The sequence below is a fragment of the Ammospiza caudacuta genome, chromosome Z (assembly GCF_027887145.1).
Source record: "Ammospiza caudacuta isolate bAmmCau1 chromosome Z, bAmmCau1.pri, whole genome shotgun sequence".
Lineage (NCBI taxonomy): Eukaryota > Metazoa > Chordata > Aves > Passeriformes > Passerellidae > Ammospiza > Ammospiza caudacuta.
The window spans coordinates 12,840,768-12,854,307 of record NC_080632.1 but is presented as its reverse complement, the minus strand read 5'-3'; the positions used below and the strand labels follow the sequence as shown (position 1 = coordinate 12,854,307).

Sequence of the window (13,540 nt, the reverse complement as noted above, 5' to 3'; positions counted from 1 at the left end):
ATTGTTTCGCCTCATGTCTTTCCATCTACTGCTTCCCTCCCTGCCTGTCTTCCACAGCAGATTGTCATCTACAATTCCCTCTCACTCATCTCTATTGTATCTCCAGATGCTTGCACTTCACTCCACAAACATACCGCATCCACAGTATTTCCTACATCTGTCTCTTCTATTCAGTACAAAATCACAGAACCACAGAAGTAACTAGGTTGGAAAAGACCTTTGAGATCATCGAGTTCAACCTATGACCTAAAACCTTGAAAGATGCATTTGCTCCAAGTATTTTCTCCTATCTTTTAAACAAGAGGACCAGTCTTTAAAGTGCACACATCCCTCTTTCCCTTAGGTTCCCAGAAAAGGCACTTTGTTCACTGTAGAGAGGGAAAGATCTGAACACAGCATGTTTTCTGACAGGCCAACCATAAGCTCTGACACAAGAAGACTCTGTGCTATGAGCAGAAGGTGGCCAAGGAAGACTTGCTGCCAACAGCTTCACTACTTAGGGTTGGCTGTAGCTCCCACAGAAGCATGAAGGACCATTTCTGCAATATTTCCTGTTATTTTTCTTATTTGGTTGGCCTCAGCAGTCTTTACTGGACAGGACTAGTCCTTCAGTTATTTACTCCTAAGAAAATGCATGGTTTCAAGACAGGCATTCTCATTGTATGTTTTGTCACTCACTGCAGCACCAAACATAATTTCCACGTGAATCACATCTCTGTGGAAAGCTTTCAACACAGATTATGGGAATCATGTGCCCTAAGAGCACAGACTCTATACATAAGCAATATTTGCCACTCCTTGGAAAATTCTTCCAAAACGGAAGTGGATGGGCTTTCTGTAGGCCAAATACAATAAAGTTTGTGTTATTGTATTGTTTTGCAATAGAAAGCCAGAAGGAAGAAGCTGTCACACTTATGCATTACTTAATGAGACAAGGAAAAAAAAAGGCCCCTCCTTCTTTCAGTGTACTCACTGGCTTGTTTCTTCCTTTTGAGACAACTGCTGGATTTCCCTTGCTTTCTGTTGTCTTCCTTCCTAGTGAGGTAAAAGGCAGCGTTGAGGAGGTTTTGATGAGGTTTGCTGTTTGACAGTTGTTGTTGTTATTTTGGTTGCCACTCAGTGTCTCCATTATGGAGCGAAAGGCTCCAAAAGGCCTTTTCAGCTGGTCCCCTGCATGCTCCCCAGAGCTGGCTGGAGCCCGCACGACTCCTTTGCTCCGGTCTTTATCCTTTTCCTCATTCAGTTCTGATTCTGCTAGCTCCACCTGCACCACAGGCTCCTCAAAAGTTACTCGAAGTTTCAAATTTTGAGAGGTCCTGCGCTTTGAGGATGGAGACTTGAGAGCACTCTTTGGGCTGGTGGCAACCTTCTGGGCAGTAGCACTGTCAGTGCTGGATGGAGAGCTGTCTGCACAGAACTGGTTCTGAGGGATGGTACCAGACTGATACGGGGCTTCATTATCCGCATCGCTGCTCTCCGAAGTGGGGGAAGGACTGTGGCCGTCCACAGACTTAGAGACCCTGATGCCAAAAGGGAAGCGCCGTCCTGCTGTGGAAGTGTGCTTCTTCAGCATCATGTTCAAACTCTCCGCGCTCTCAACACTCTCCACTATAGGCTGAGGCCTTGGTTTGTCAGTTCTTTTCACTGGGGTGTTCTTGTGGTCCTCAGAATTAGCTGAATCTGTATCAGACTCGCTGAGAGACCGCTGCATCAGCTGCCTCAGTCGGGCTAACTTCAACTCCCTTTTCTCTGGCAGAATCTTCTTCACGTTCTTGGAGGATGCATGAGCATCCTGAAATTCCAAAGTCAGCTTTTCCTGCATACAGACATTTTCAGAGATTTCCTTCCCCAGCAACTGGCGCAAGATTTTATCGGAGTCCTCATCTTTTATCTTAGCTCGAGCACGAGTAGATGTGCTCGTTCCCAAGCTGCCAAGAATCTGAATCCCATCTTGGGTGTTCAATTTACTTTTTGGGGGAGACAATTCATCTGCTTCAGATGGTTTCCACTGGGGTTTGCCAGAAGCAGGAGATGATGGCAAGCTTAAAGAGAAAAAAGAGAAAATGTCACAGCAAAATTAAGGCATATCTAAAATGTGAAAGTGGCATTTCCAATATATGTGTCTGTCTCAGTTTATTGTTACTTATCCTTTTCATTGCTACTCATGTGGAATTCATTACTATGATGCCACAGCAAAGATTCCATAGAGAAGGATGTAATACTGTTTTTACTCCTATGTAGAGTTTGAGTGCCTTCATTTTCTCTCACAAAAAAAAAAAAAAAAACAAACCAAAAACCAATCCTCCTTAAAATCAAAACTTAGAATGGCTATTCAAGCATCAAATATGACTTTATGAGGAAAACTCTAGAGAAATGACTCCTATTTGTGAGAGTCGACATGCAAAAAAATCTCCACAAGGCCAAATGTCTACTATTCAAGTCACATCATAATACAAAACTAGCTTATTTTAGGTCCTGTTCAAGTACCACCTCTCTGCATAGCATTGAGTTCATAAATCTAAGCTGCATCTGGTATTAATAATAACAACCATACAAGACCTCATAAAAAATCAGAGCAATTTGCACTGAAAACCTTTTCAGATATGAAATATTGAAAAGCCAGAGAAAGGTGACACGAATGTATTTCATACTAATAGAATAATAAATTAAATTTAGAACTCCAACTCTTTTACAGAAAGAAATAGCAATTTCAACAATGCCTGATTTGTGAAGAATGTAAATTAAAGAGACCTTTTCTTTTCCCATGACATATGCTAGAGCTCATAACACTTCACATTCTTACTTTAAACCACTTTTCCTCTAAGCAAGGACAAGGTGACAAAATTTAGGTTTTTGTGAGGTTGGTAAGCACCTCCTGCTCTGATGAGTCCGTAGTTCTCACAGCGTAAAAAATTCACATGCCTATACTAAACACCAAATTTTCAATTAATTTTATGCCTTTTTTTTTTTCTTGAGGCAAACCTAAGCACTCTGAAGAACATGAATTTATCTACAGTGCACATTCCTAATAAAAGGGATATGTTCTCTTAGATCTGCTACTGCCTCCTTGGATGATGAAAATATCTATAAGTGAGTTCCAACTAGAAGGAAAAGTAGTAACCAAGTATGAAATAAAATAAATAGAGTGTAATTTTCAGACTCGGTGACTTAACCAAAATGAAGTTTTACAGGAATAATGAATGATGAAGGATTTGCTTTCACCTGATCTTATCTGGTACTGAAAGTAAAACAGTCTTGGTGCACACCAGAACTCAGATGAGAGACCACTTGGAAAGATCAGGCAGCAAAAATCACAGAAACCAAATGAGCAGGAAAACAGCTTTGGGTCCCATTGTCCCTGTTGAGCTGGCACACAGGGAAGACAAAGATTCCTAAAAAAAGGCAACCCCCCCTTTTTCCAGTGTAGTTTTCTACTTCAGCAGGAGTTCGGAGCTTACAGCCCTTTCCTAGCTGAAATTCCTTTACACAAATGCATCTCCAATCCTAAAGTCTTTGTTATCTACAACTGCAATTGTTTGCACTTTGTCTGAAATAGCGACACATGAAATTCAGGGCCATGGAGCACTTGTACAGGAAAATGGTCAGGATTCTGTGAGAATTGAAAAAAAGCAGTCACTGACTCTACAAGTTCATACTTGATGACCACAGCTCTGATTGTCAATGGCTGCAGAAGCTTTTATGCCAGCTTTACATTTTCACATACATACAGCCCCCTAACAACGCTGACATAGGGAAAGCACTGTATATGGCTTCCAGAGAGGAAAACAGATTAAAAAATAAGGATAAACCAAGCTCTATTTGCATGTGAGTTACTTTATTTCTTTCAAAATCATCTTCAGACTGCTGTGAGAGTGAGGTCATGCTTGCTTCATCTGCTTCCATGCAGATCTCTCACTGTCAGAGAGACCCGGTCCTCGGTCTCCCTCTTCAATGTCTGAAACTTGTGTTTCTTTCTGTGACTTCTGAAAGCATATGTAAACAATAGCTTCCAGAGATTTGACTTTTTATACAATCTAGAGCAGGTCAAATATTTAATGAGTATAAGGAACCATATTAATAAGAAAGTACGGTTTTTTGGTAACTTTTTATAACTTACTGCTAAAAGTAATGTATGAACAAAACATCAACCTTTACATCTTTCCTAGAGTTTCCAAGATCTTCTGCTGTTCATCTAATTCAAAACATATTACATTCCACTGTAAAATTGGCTTTCTCTCTATTGAAAAGCAAGGACTATTTAGTTCATACTCAGAAATTTCCAATATTCCAATATTCAGCATTACTTACTGTCAAACTCTAGCTCAGCTGCAAGTCCATGAGGTAGCCCTACATTTTCTTTACAGAACACATCTACTATTTAGCCAGATCACAGCTTCTCCTGATAACTGGTATATTATGAAAATGTGCAAATCCAGGCTGCAGTACAGTTCCAGTCACCTTACCTTGGGGATGTGGGCAGTGACTTGCCCTCTGACCGCTGGGCTTCTAAAAGCTGCTGGAGCTGGTTCTGTAATGTCACACGTTCCACAGTCTGCCTGCAAGAAAATGTAAGACTGTTTACCTCAAATTGTAAAACTGACTAACTTACATAAGTAAGTTACTGTAAAACTGGTACTACACTTTGAATTAAAGAAAGGAGTCCCCTTCACCTGTACTTTATATAATAAATAGAAAATTTGTAAATAAGAACATAGAGAGTTTGTGCTTCTGTCTGAATTTCTGCTGACGTTTTGTGATCGCTGTAAAAGAATAACTGAGAAAAACTTATTTGTCAGATCCAATTATTATACTCCATATAAGGACAAGTGTATGATTATAAGCACCACTGAATTTAAACTGACTCACAGAGACAAAAATACGGTAAACTTAGGACATTTGTTTCTTACTTGTTCACGGCAAAGAATAGAAAGCACACAGATTAAGCAGTCACTTCGTACGTTTGGTGGATGGCCTTCATCATCTGAGCAACAGCTCAGGAAACTGCTCTCTCCCTTTCTATTTGCAAATGAGCTCAGAGACACGTTTCTGCCCACTGGAAAGGATTGGTCCAAACTACAGCTGCAGGATGGAGTTGGCTGTTTGATGTTTGTACCACATCTGCTTGTCGTGCAACCTTTTCAAAGGTCCTGCCTGGGCTCTGCATCCGCCTTATCCCTGTACTGTACCTACCCAAGTGTATCACTTTCAGTGTGGTGTTCTGATCTACACTGTTTTGCAGATAACTTTAGAGACAGCACTTAAAAAATTGCAATAGTACCTAAAAATTGTTAATGCGAGTGATATCCACACAAACTCCATTTTCCATTTGTCACCTGTAATCACATCTGTTTGTCCTGCAACATACCTATTTTCCTTGGGTGGTCTCAGTTAAGCATTACAACCTACAAACCCTCAAGTACAAGAATGGCAGATTAATTTCCACAAAAAGATCATCTTTTTCCTGCTTCCATGCTATTCAGACATTCCATTCTTACATCAGAATACCCCTTTTTGTTGACCACCACAGGTAACATCTGTTTAGTGATCTGTAATTTACAAGGCATCTAAACACTGCACAGAGAGAATTATTTGAAAACTTATAGAAAATTAGAGATTGGGAGGTTTTTATTCCCTGGTCCTGACCAAATAACCATGGGAAAATTACTTTTTATCATGTTCCCCCAGGCTCTGCTTCTGTTGCTGTCTATGTTTTTAGTACTTTTATTCTTGTTGGATTTGCAGAATTAAGGCAGTTCTCTACGAATCAGCTGGAGACTTTCCTAGCTCACATGCCATCAGCAAAAGATTTAGCTGTGTTGCAAATGCAGTCCTTATAACTGGCCATGTCAAGGCCAGAAAGAATCCAGATCACTTTTTAGAGGTTGTACTTACAGGGCTGGCAGAAAAAAAATTTGTTTTACTTTTAATATATCATAGTGAATTTGAAAAGTGAAATAGAAATAAAGGTGTGATCTTGACATACTGCCTTGTATTTTACAACACTTTATGTAGATCCTTTGTAGATCCTTTATTCCTTTAATTTTCCATCTTTCTTCCTCTGGCCTACACACTTCCTTAGACTATTTTAAAATTACTTCTACCATCTGTCAACATTAGCTTATATTGCAGATCGCCAGATACTCTCCTATAAGAGCCAGTGAAATTCTTTTTAGGTTGTGATGCAATTCATCTGTTTTCTTTTCCTTTTATCATTCCTTCAATTTCTTTCTCTAAATAATGCAGCTAACAGTTTTTTATGTTTTTAGTTTCAGTGGAGATCTGTGACATGTCTACCTGTTGAGGTAACGCTCATTCCCCTTTAACACATTATTGTGCTAAAAGAGTTTAAGTTTACTCCATTTTCACAGTCTAACTAGTTAGTACATAAGTCACAGACACCCACACTTCTGGCCAGCACTATCCCTAAAGATAAATAACATGCACATATATATTCCAAGATAACAATGGAAACAAGATCACAACTTTTTGGAATAGCAATAGTGCAGAGTAATAAAGCCAGACTGATTTAGGAGACAAGATCACTGTAGCTTCAGAGGTAAGAGGATATACTTATTTTATTATAATTGATGGCCACATTCTGGGGATCTTAGCTTAGCCAATGCTCCCAGTGAGTAATATGTAAGGACTCTTCAGTGTCAAGTTAGACATCTGGGGACCCCAGATAGGTCCTTATGGAATCAGAGAGCTCAGTAACTGCAGAAGGAATAGGCTGGGGCACTGGGCTCTGCAAGAGTATTTCTCATAGCATGTTTTTCAATTCTTTTTATTTCTCAGTTTTTAGGTTTTTTGGGTTTTTTTTCAAATAACACAAGAATGACTATGCTACAAAGCAGAACACAAAATGGCTTAACTAAGTGAAAAAGAGATGAACATTTCAAAGTTTATATTGGGTTTCTTACTGTATGTCTATATACCATGATCTACCCCAGAAAAGAACCCATGCAATGAAAAATCACACCAACCTGCACACACTTTACCATACTACTATGGAAATTTTTTATTCAGTTATTTTTACAGCTGCTCCTAAGATGTTCCAGAAATAATAGATTGCTTTCATACAACACAGAAAAGTGCCTACAATAGAGAATATTAAATTATCTTCTCAATGTCATCTTTTGACTCATGGTTTGCTTTGATCTTTGGCTTGACAGCATATTAGAAGAATCTGTGGGTGTTTCACTCATTAATTGACTTGCCCATCCAGGTCCATAAATGTAGGACAGTACCATCTGGAAATGCAGGTCCATTTTCAGGCAGCATTGCAAAAGAAGTCCATAGAAGCACTCACTTTATGTCATTAATTTTGACATGGTCTTCAGACCAGGAAAGCCCAAATAATATAAGATATACTGCAAGTAGGAATTTTCTACATTGCAACTACGGATTTTTTTGGGCAGGTGAAATCAGTGAGAGAATAACTAATATTGTAAGACCTGTGAAGACATCAGAAAGTAAAACGAAAGCAAATTACTTTGTGGAGCCTCTATAGGAAACTTTTGTGACTGTCCTAAGTATTGTGTTTAGCTCAGAAAGTGATACTGGATTGAAAAAAAGTATGTAATTAGCAAGAGATTTAAAGCAAAGCTTGCATTTTGAAGCCAGCAACACCAGGTCTTTGTGGGCCACTTTCCTTTCTACCAATGGAAAGAATTGCCTGGTTATTTCCCTTTTTAGGGGAAACCCTCAGCTAATCCTCTTGTGAAGATTTGATGGAACATTTGTAATTTCCACTTATTTCCTTCTTCCAAAAATATAAAGGCTTTTGCCCCTGAATGGAGAATTAGACTCAGCTCAGAATATTTTTCTATATTCCTCTGAATTTGTTATCTGAGCTGCTTTGGTTCAAAGAGCCGAAAGAAGTGAAAACTGGGAAAAAAATGATGTTACTGTTTTCATTTTAAGTCTTCTGTTAATAAATGGCTCCAAACAGTATGATGGTTTGGAATAACTTCTCCCTAGAACTCCTCTTTGTTGTCTGATGACTGGAAGAACTCATAACAAGAGAATGGAAGCTGATACATCTTTCTTTGGGTAAAAACCTTTGAAGATTTAGGTCTTGATAAGTACTTGTCTAAGAGAGTTTCTGCACTGTTTCTCTTCTAGCAGAATATCAAGAAGATATATCAAGAAGAATATCAAGAACCTTTCATAGGTTGGGGAAATAGTATTACCAGATGAGGCTCCTTTATTTCATCAATAAAGCACTCAAAAACAAGAAGACTGCATGATCAGCTCATGCTTATGGAAGCTGCAGGAAGGCTGGGAAACACAGCCCTCAGTGTTTTGACCCTTCAGGTAATCCATAATGATACAGTCATACCTCTGCTGTCTCTAGAGCAGTGTTTTCATTAACCCTGGGAGAAGTGCTGGTGGAAATCCAGGAAAGCCAGCCTACCTGCCCAGGTTGCAGTTATTCCTATATAACAGCTATGTTACGCACATTTCAAAGAATGAGATAGCAAACTTGACTCCCATCTGTTGACATCTAATGTCTTCAGGATATTCTTAACTTCTTTCAGGATCTTCAGAGCTGTTGCAGACAGTGAATTATCCTGCTATGAGTAAGACCCCCTTGACAAGGTGCTCCATGGATGCACTTTGTCCTATCCTTGAATTTTTCAGAAGGATGACAACAGCAAAACAGCGCAAGTGTGTTCCATCATCTCTTCTGGCTCCTGAGCATGAGCCACTGAACATGGTCCATTGCATTTATCAAAACCTCCTGTGGCCTAAGGCCTGCAGCCCAAATAGTCATGCAGAAGCTGCTCCTTCAAGCAGAAAATAGATGATTTCACTGCCTCAGTAAACTGCAACAGGGTTCCACAAGAGACATATCTCTGTAGAAGAGGGAGAAAAGGCTGCTGCTGCACTTTCTGAAACTAATCTGAAGCCTGAAAACTAGGCTTCTTAAGGGAAGGAGATTTAACTCCAGCTGAAACAAGCAAAGAAACTCCTCAGGACCCAGACAAGAATAATTTCAATTACTTCCTAGGGATGCAGTCTGTAAGACAACAGGGATACTTGGTAAAGTATTAATGTTTTTGTCATGAAAGTCACAACTAGAGTATTTCTGTGGGAGTAAGCAGCCTGTTGACTCACATAACAACTCCTTTCTTTCCAAACGAGAGGCAAAACTTTTATCCAGTACTGGGTAAGAACAGACATGGGTATTCTGTGGCTGCCACCTCTACTTCCTGGTATGTGTGTGTTTGTGTGGTTTTTTTTCCTACTGAATTATGGAGAAAATATATTTCATCATATTACTCATGACAGGAGTCAGCTGCTAATTCTGTCTTCTAGAGAAATGCCTTATGTTTATTTTTTGCCTTTATGTCAGATGATAGTATTTTTCAGCAAATGGACCAAGTGCAATCAGGTACATTGACATATCCTGGGGACATTGTCAGGCTACAAAATGATGGAAATGGTAAATATTATAATGATCCTCAGTTCAGTGTTTGCATTTTTGACAGTATAAATGTAATAGCATGAAAATATTGCAAAGGGAAAATGTAAACATAAAGACAAAGTTCACTTCCCTGTTACTGTCATAGACAAAAGAGATTCAGCATGGGGGATTTAACTTAATTCATGGTTTATTAGCATAAATATTTCACTACTGGTTCAGGTATTGGGAAACAAAGAAGGAAGACATTTAAAACAGCTATCCTCCCCTTTTCCAAGCTCAACTTCTCTCCTAGATTCACCTGCACACCTAGCTCCTCTTCACCAATCCCAGGCTTCATTCCAGACTCTTGTCACTCTTGCCCTTTTGCTGCAGGTTACCCCCCGTCCTTTCAGCAAGCCAACATGCAGCACAGGTCGGGGTTCATGTGCAGCACTTCCTCTCTGTTACTCCTTTCCTCCCACCCTTTCCTGTTCTCTAGCGTAGGTCTCTGACAGGTTGCATTCCAATCAGGATATCGCTGGCTCTGGGCTCATCCGTGGGCTGCAGCCCTTTCAATGTACCTTTCTTTCAAGAACAGGTCCATCTTTTCAGGGACCACTTGGGGGTATGCCTTCTCCACTTCGGTGCACCTCCAGCTCCTCTGGCCTTGCTGTTCCCTCTGGTTGTCACTCTTTTGTTTCCTTCATCTCTCTGGCATTTTCTGCTCCTTTTTAGGTATGTTTATGACTGGTGGGGCTTAGCTGTGTCCTGCAGTGGGTCTGTTTCAGAGAGTTCTGTCTACCAAAGGGAAAACTCTCACTCATTCTCACTGAGGCCACGCTGCAGCTCCCCTGCTAGCAGAGTATTGTAATTCATATCCAATGCAAATAGCTACACATTTATCACCACAGAATTATATTATCTCCTTGAAACACGGGGTTATTAGAAGTCATTTTCATGGACTGTGATAGCTGACATCTTGATCACATATCTGTGCTGGAACAATGTCACATCGGTGCTGATGGTTTCTAAGAGTCTTATGAGAGTACTGACATGTTAAGCCACAGTAACTGTATCCACAATTAAATCAAGCAACTAAAATTGTTTGTGTTTCAAAATAATAGGCTCTTTACAGAATATTTACTAAAAACCATACCAAAATATTAAAACCAGTTCATATGAAGAAATACAGAACAGAAGATATTTCCTGAGTAGCTATTGTAAGTTTTGGCGACTTTCCAAGACCAAAAAAAAATTCCTTGCATTTATTGTCTCTACTATTCCTCCCAACATCAACACCCAGCACTGTAACCTGTAGATAAAAGCATTCTATATGAGCAGAAACGATGATCTGTAATGATGTGATTGCCAGATATGCAAAGGGAAAAGGGACTGGATTTCTTCATACATACCCTTTTTAGCTTCCACTCTTTTTATGTATGTCCACAGCAAACTGCCACAAAAAGAACAGCTGAAAAACTAAGGTGCTAAAGGTGAAGGGACAAATACTCGAGAGCAGGAAAGAGTGGAGAAATAAGGTAGAAATCCACCTTTAAAATGTCACATATAAGAAGAAGAAAATAGACACTGCTAATAAACTGAAGGCGAATTAGAGTATTGTTTTGAGATAACCCCTCTTGCTAACAATGAAACACTTACTCCTTCAGCTGCTTAGTCAGCTTGACAACCTGAGAGGCCAGTGACATACACGTCTCCACAACAACTAAGTAGCGGGAACACATGGTGTGCCCATGTCGCTCAGCACTTTGAGAGGGTTTCTCTCCCACGTGGTTTTGCATCGTGACATTTGCTCCATATTCAACCAATGTCTGTAAAAACATAAAAGGGAACAGTGACATTTGTAAGTGTAAATCTCTGCTGTGACTTCTGATCAGCACAAGAACAGTTGGACAAAAACCAGCCCTGAATAAAATGTTTGAAAAACATTAGTCTAAGCCAGTAATTTTTAAATTTCAGTCACTGACAAATCTGTTTGCAGCTTGAATTCAAACCACATACCAATAAAATCTACCACTCAGGTGCAACAGTAACATAGAAGAGTGAGAGCTGCAGTTCCAAAGAGCTATAAAAGACTATATTTTATGTATTCTTCCTCTCCCCTCGAAGTTCGACTAAATGAATTTTTTTTCTGTTCATTCATTTTCATGTTCATTCATTTCATCATTAATGTACTTGTAGCATTCATACAGGTGAGTGGGACTACCAAATAAAAACAGAGGACTTTTGTTTGGCCACCTATTGATTCTCTCCTGCACCACAGTAACAAACTTTTGCAGATGCACCTATCTAAGCATTACAGCACATTGTGATAACTTTACACATGGCAGACCTAGAAAAGAAGACACAGGACAACTGTTCTAGATGGCATCTGGGTCCAGCACAGCAGCAGAATGAACACATTGCTAGCCAGTTTATAGTGGGTAGTGATGAACTGTAATAGCTTACATAGCTTACCAGGTCTTTTCTTAGGATCTCCACACTGCAAGGTATTGTAACACACCCTTAGAATCTCATTTTAGTAATGTCTTTGCTACAGTATTTGCTGACTCCTTTTGTTGTTTAATTGTCCATTTTCTACCACAGCAGAATCCCTATGTCTAAAACACTCCTTAGGGAAGTCTCAGTGTCCTGACTCCTTAACTAAGTAATGCTTAGATATGAAAGACAGGGCAGATACTTTAGGTCAGATAGACACATATTTCTTATTGCACATAAAGAACTGTACAATGACTATATCAATCTAGTTGGAATTTTTTTGGTGGGGAGGTTAGGTCACTGTGGCTTTTTAATGCTGAGAGAATCTCTTTGCTTTGCACTTGCTTGGTTAGTCACTATTTTCTTTTGAAGACATACTGAAATATGAGTCAGCTTTTAATCTGAAAAGAAAAATAAGGTCTTACACTCTGATGTATATCCCTGTGTTACTCATGGCAACAGTAGAGAACCTTAGCTTGCTGCTGGAGAACTATCCAGGTTGTAAGCATGCATGGCATTTGAGTTATTCTGAGACTAGAATAAAGAGTGTTCTATGTGCAAAAAAAGGTCTGTCTGGCTGACTTCAAGACATTCAATAACTGAAGCAAGATTTGAGACCAAGTTTTCCCTCTTTATGATCTGTTTGTGATAATCAGAATTAGGAACTATTTGCATTGATGGAGTAGGTAAAATAGGACGCAAATATTCTCAGCAATGCTTTGATACGCATTGATACCACCCCCTAGGAAAACCTGTGATCCCGTATAGCCAGAAACTACAGCATCATTAACTTTATGCATACACATGCAGAAGAGGAATTGCATGGCTGAGCTCTTGGTTGACTTATCCAAGCAGAGCTGGTAAACCACTAAGGGCTGGAGTGACTTGGCTGACCACAAACAGCAGACACAGAGACCTTGGCATCTGCTGGGAGAGAAGTGGAATGGGTGGTCTGTCTGATCTGCTAAAACCATACAGAAAGGAAAGTTACAAACTCTTGCACTGCATCCCATATCAATAGGCTGGGCTTAATTTGTCAAGAAAGAAAACAAAGGAGAGTTATGACCTTGCAGAAAGTAATCACATAGTTTGAAACATAATAGGAGTATCATATGCTCATAAGCACAGTGAGTAAGCCGGCCAGGGAATCACTGACAGCCTGTGATTCTTCATTTTTTACGCTGCTGCCTATAATTTCTCTGCTTTATCACTTCTTTCTTCTTACCAGATTATTCACAGTACATTATTTTAAATTAGACTGCAAGCTTACTGGGCACAGAGCTTATTTTGTTTCACAGCCCAAAATATCAACTACACTTAAGACTGTGAGGTGTTAGTGAAGTGCTATTACTGACATTGCATGTTTTTATCACCACTAGATATTTTCATAACTTATTTCTCATGGCCTCACTTCAACAAAAAGCACTTGTTGAATTGCATATTTACCTAAAATAAATTAATCTTTAAAATTCTAAGCCATTTATTAAGGTTTGTTCTTAACAGGGAAAGCACAGCTAGTCTCTTCTTTGTTTAGTTTTATCCATGAAAACAGCCTGCAGATGTCACCACTCTGCTCAAAGTCATCCATACCCATTTCTCCTTCAAATGCACTGCACATCTTGATGAGGCACTGTT

At 39.5% G+C, this 13,540-nt stretch overlaps 1 protein-coding gene across 1 annotated transcript in view; it reads right to left on the bottom strand.

Annotated features, from left to right (window-relative positions):
• Window positions 1-13,540, bottom strand: part of SNCAIP (synuclein alpha interacting protein) — a 52,037-nt gene that overhangs the window by 5,547 nt on the left and 32,950 nt on the right. The window contains exons 7-9 of the mRNA XM_058823793.1: window positions 11,069-11,238; window positions 4,464-4,556; window positions 974-2,042 (exon numbers count right to left, since the gene is read on the bottom strand). Coding sequence (XP_058679776.1) covers window positions 974-2,042; window positions 4,464-4,556; window positions 11,069-11,238 — 1,332 coding nt within the window. The remainder of the gene's footprint in view (window positions 1-973; window positions 2,043-4,463; window positions 4,557-11,068; window positions 11,239-13,540) is intronic.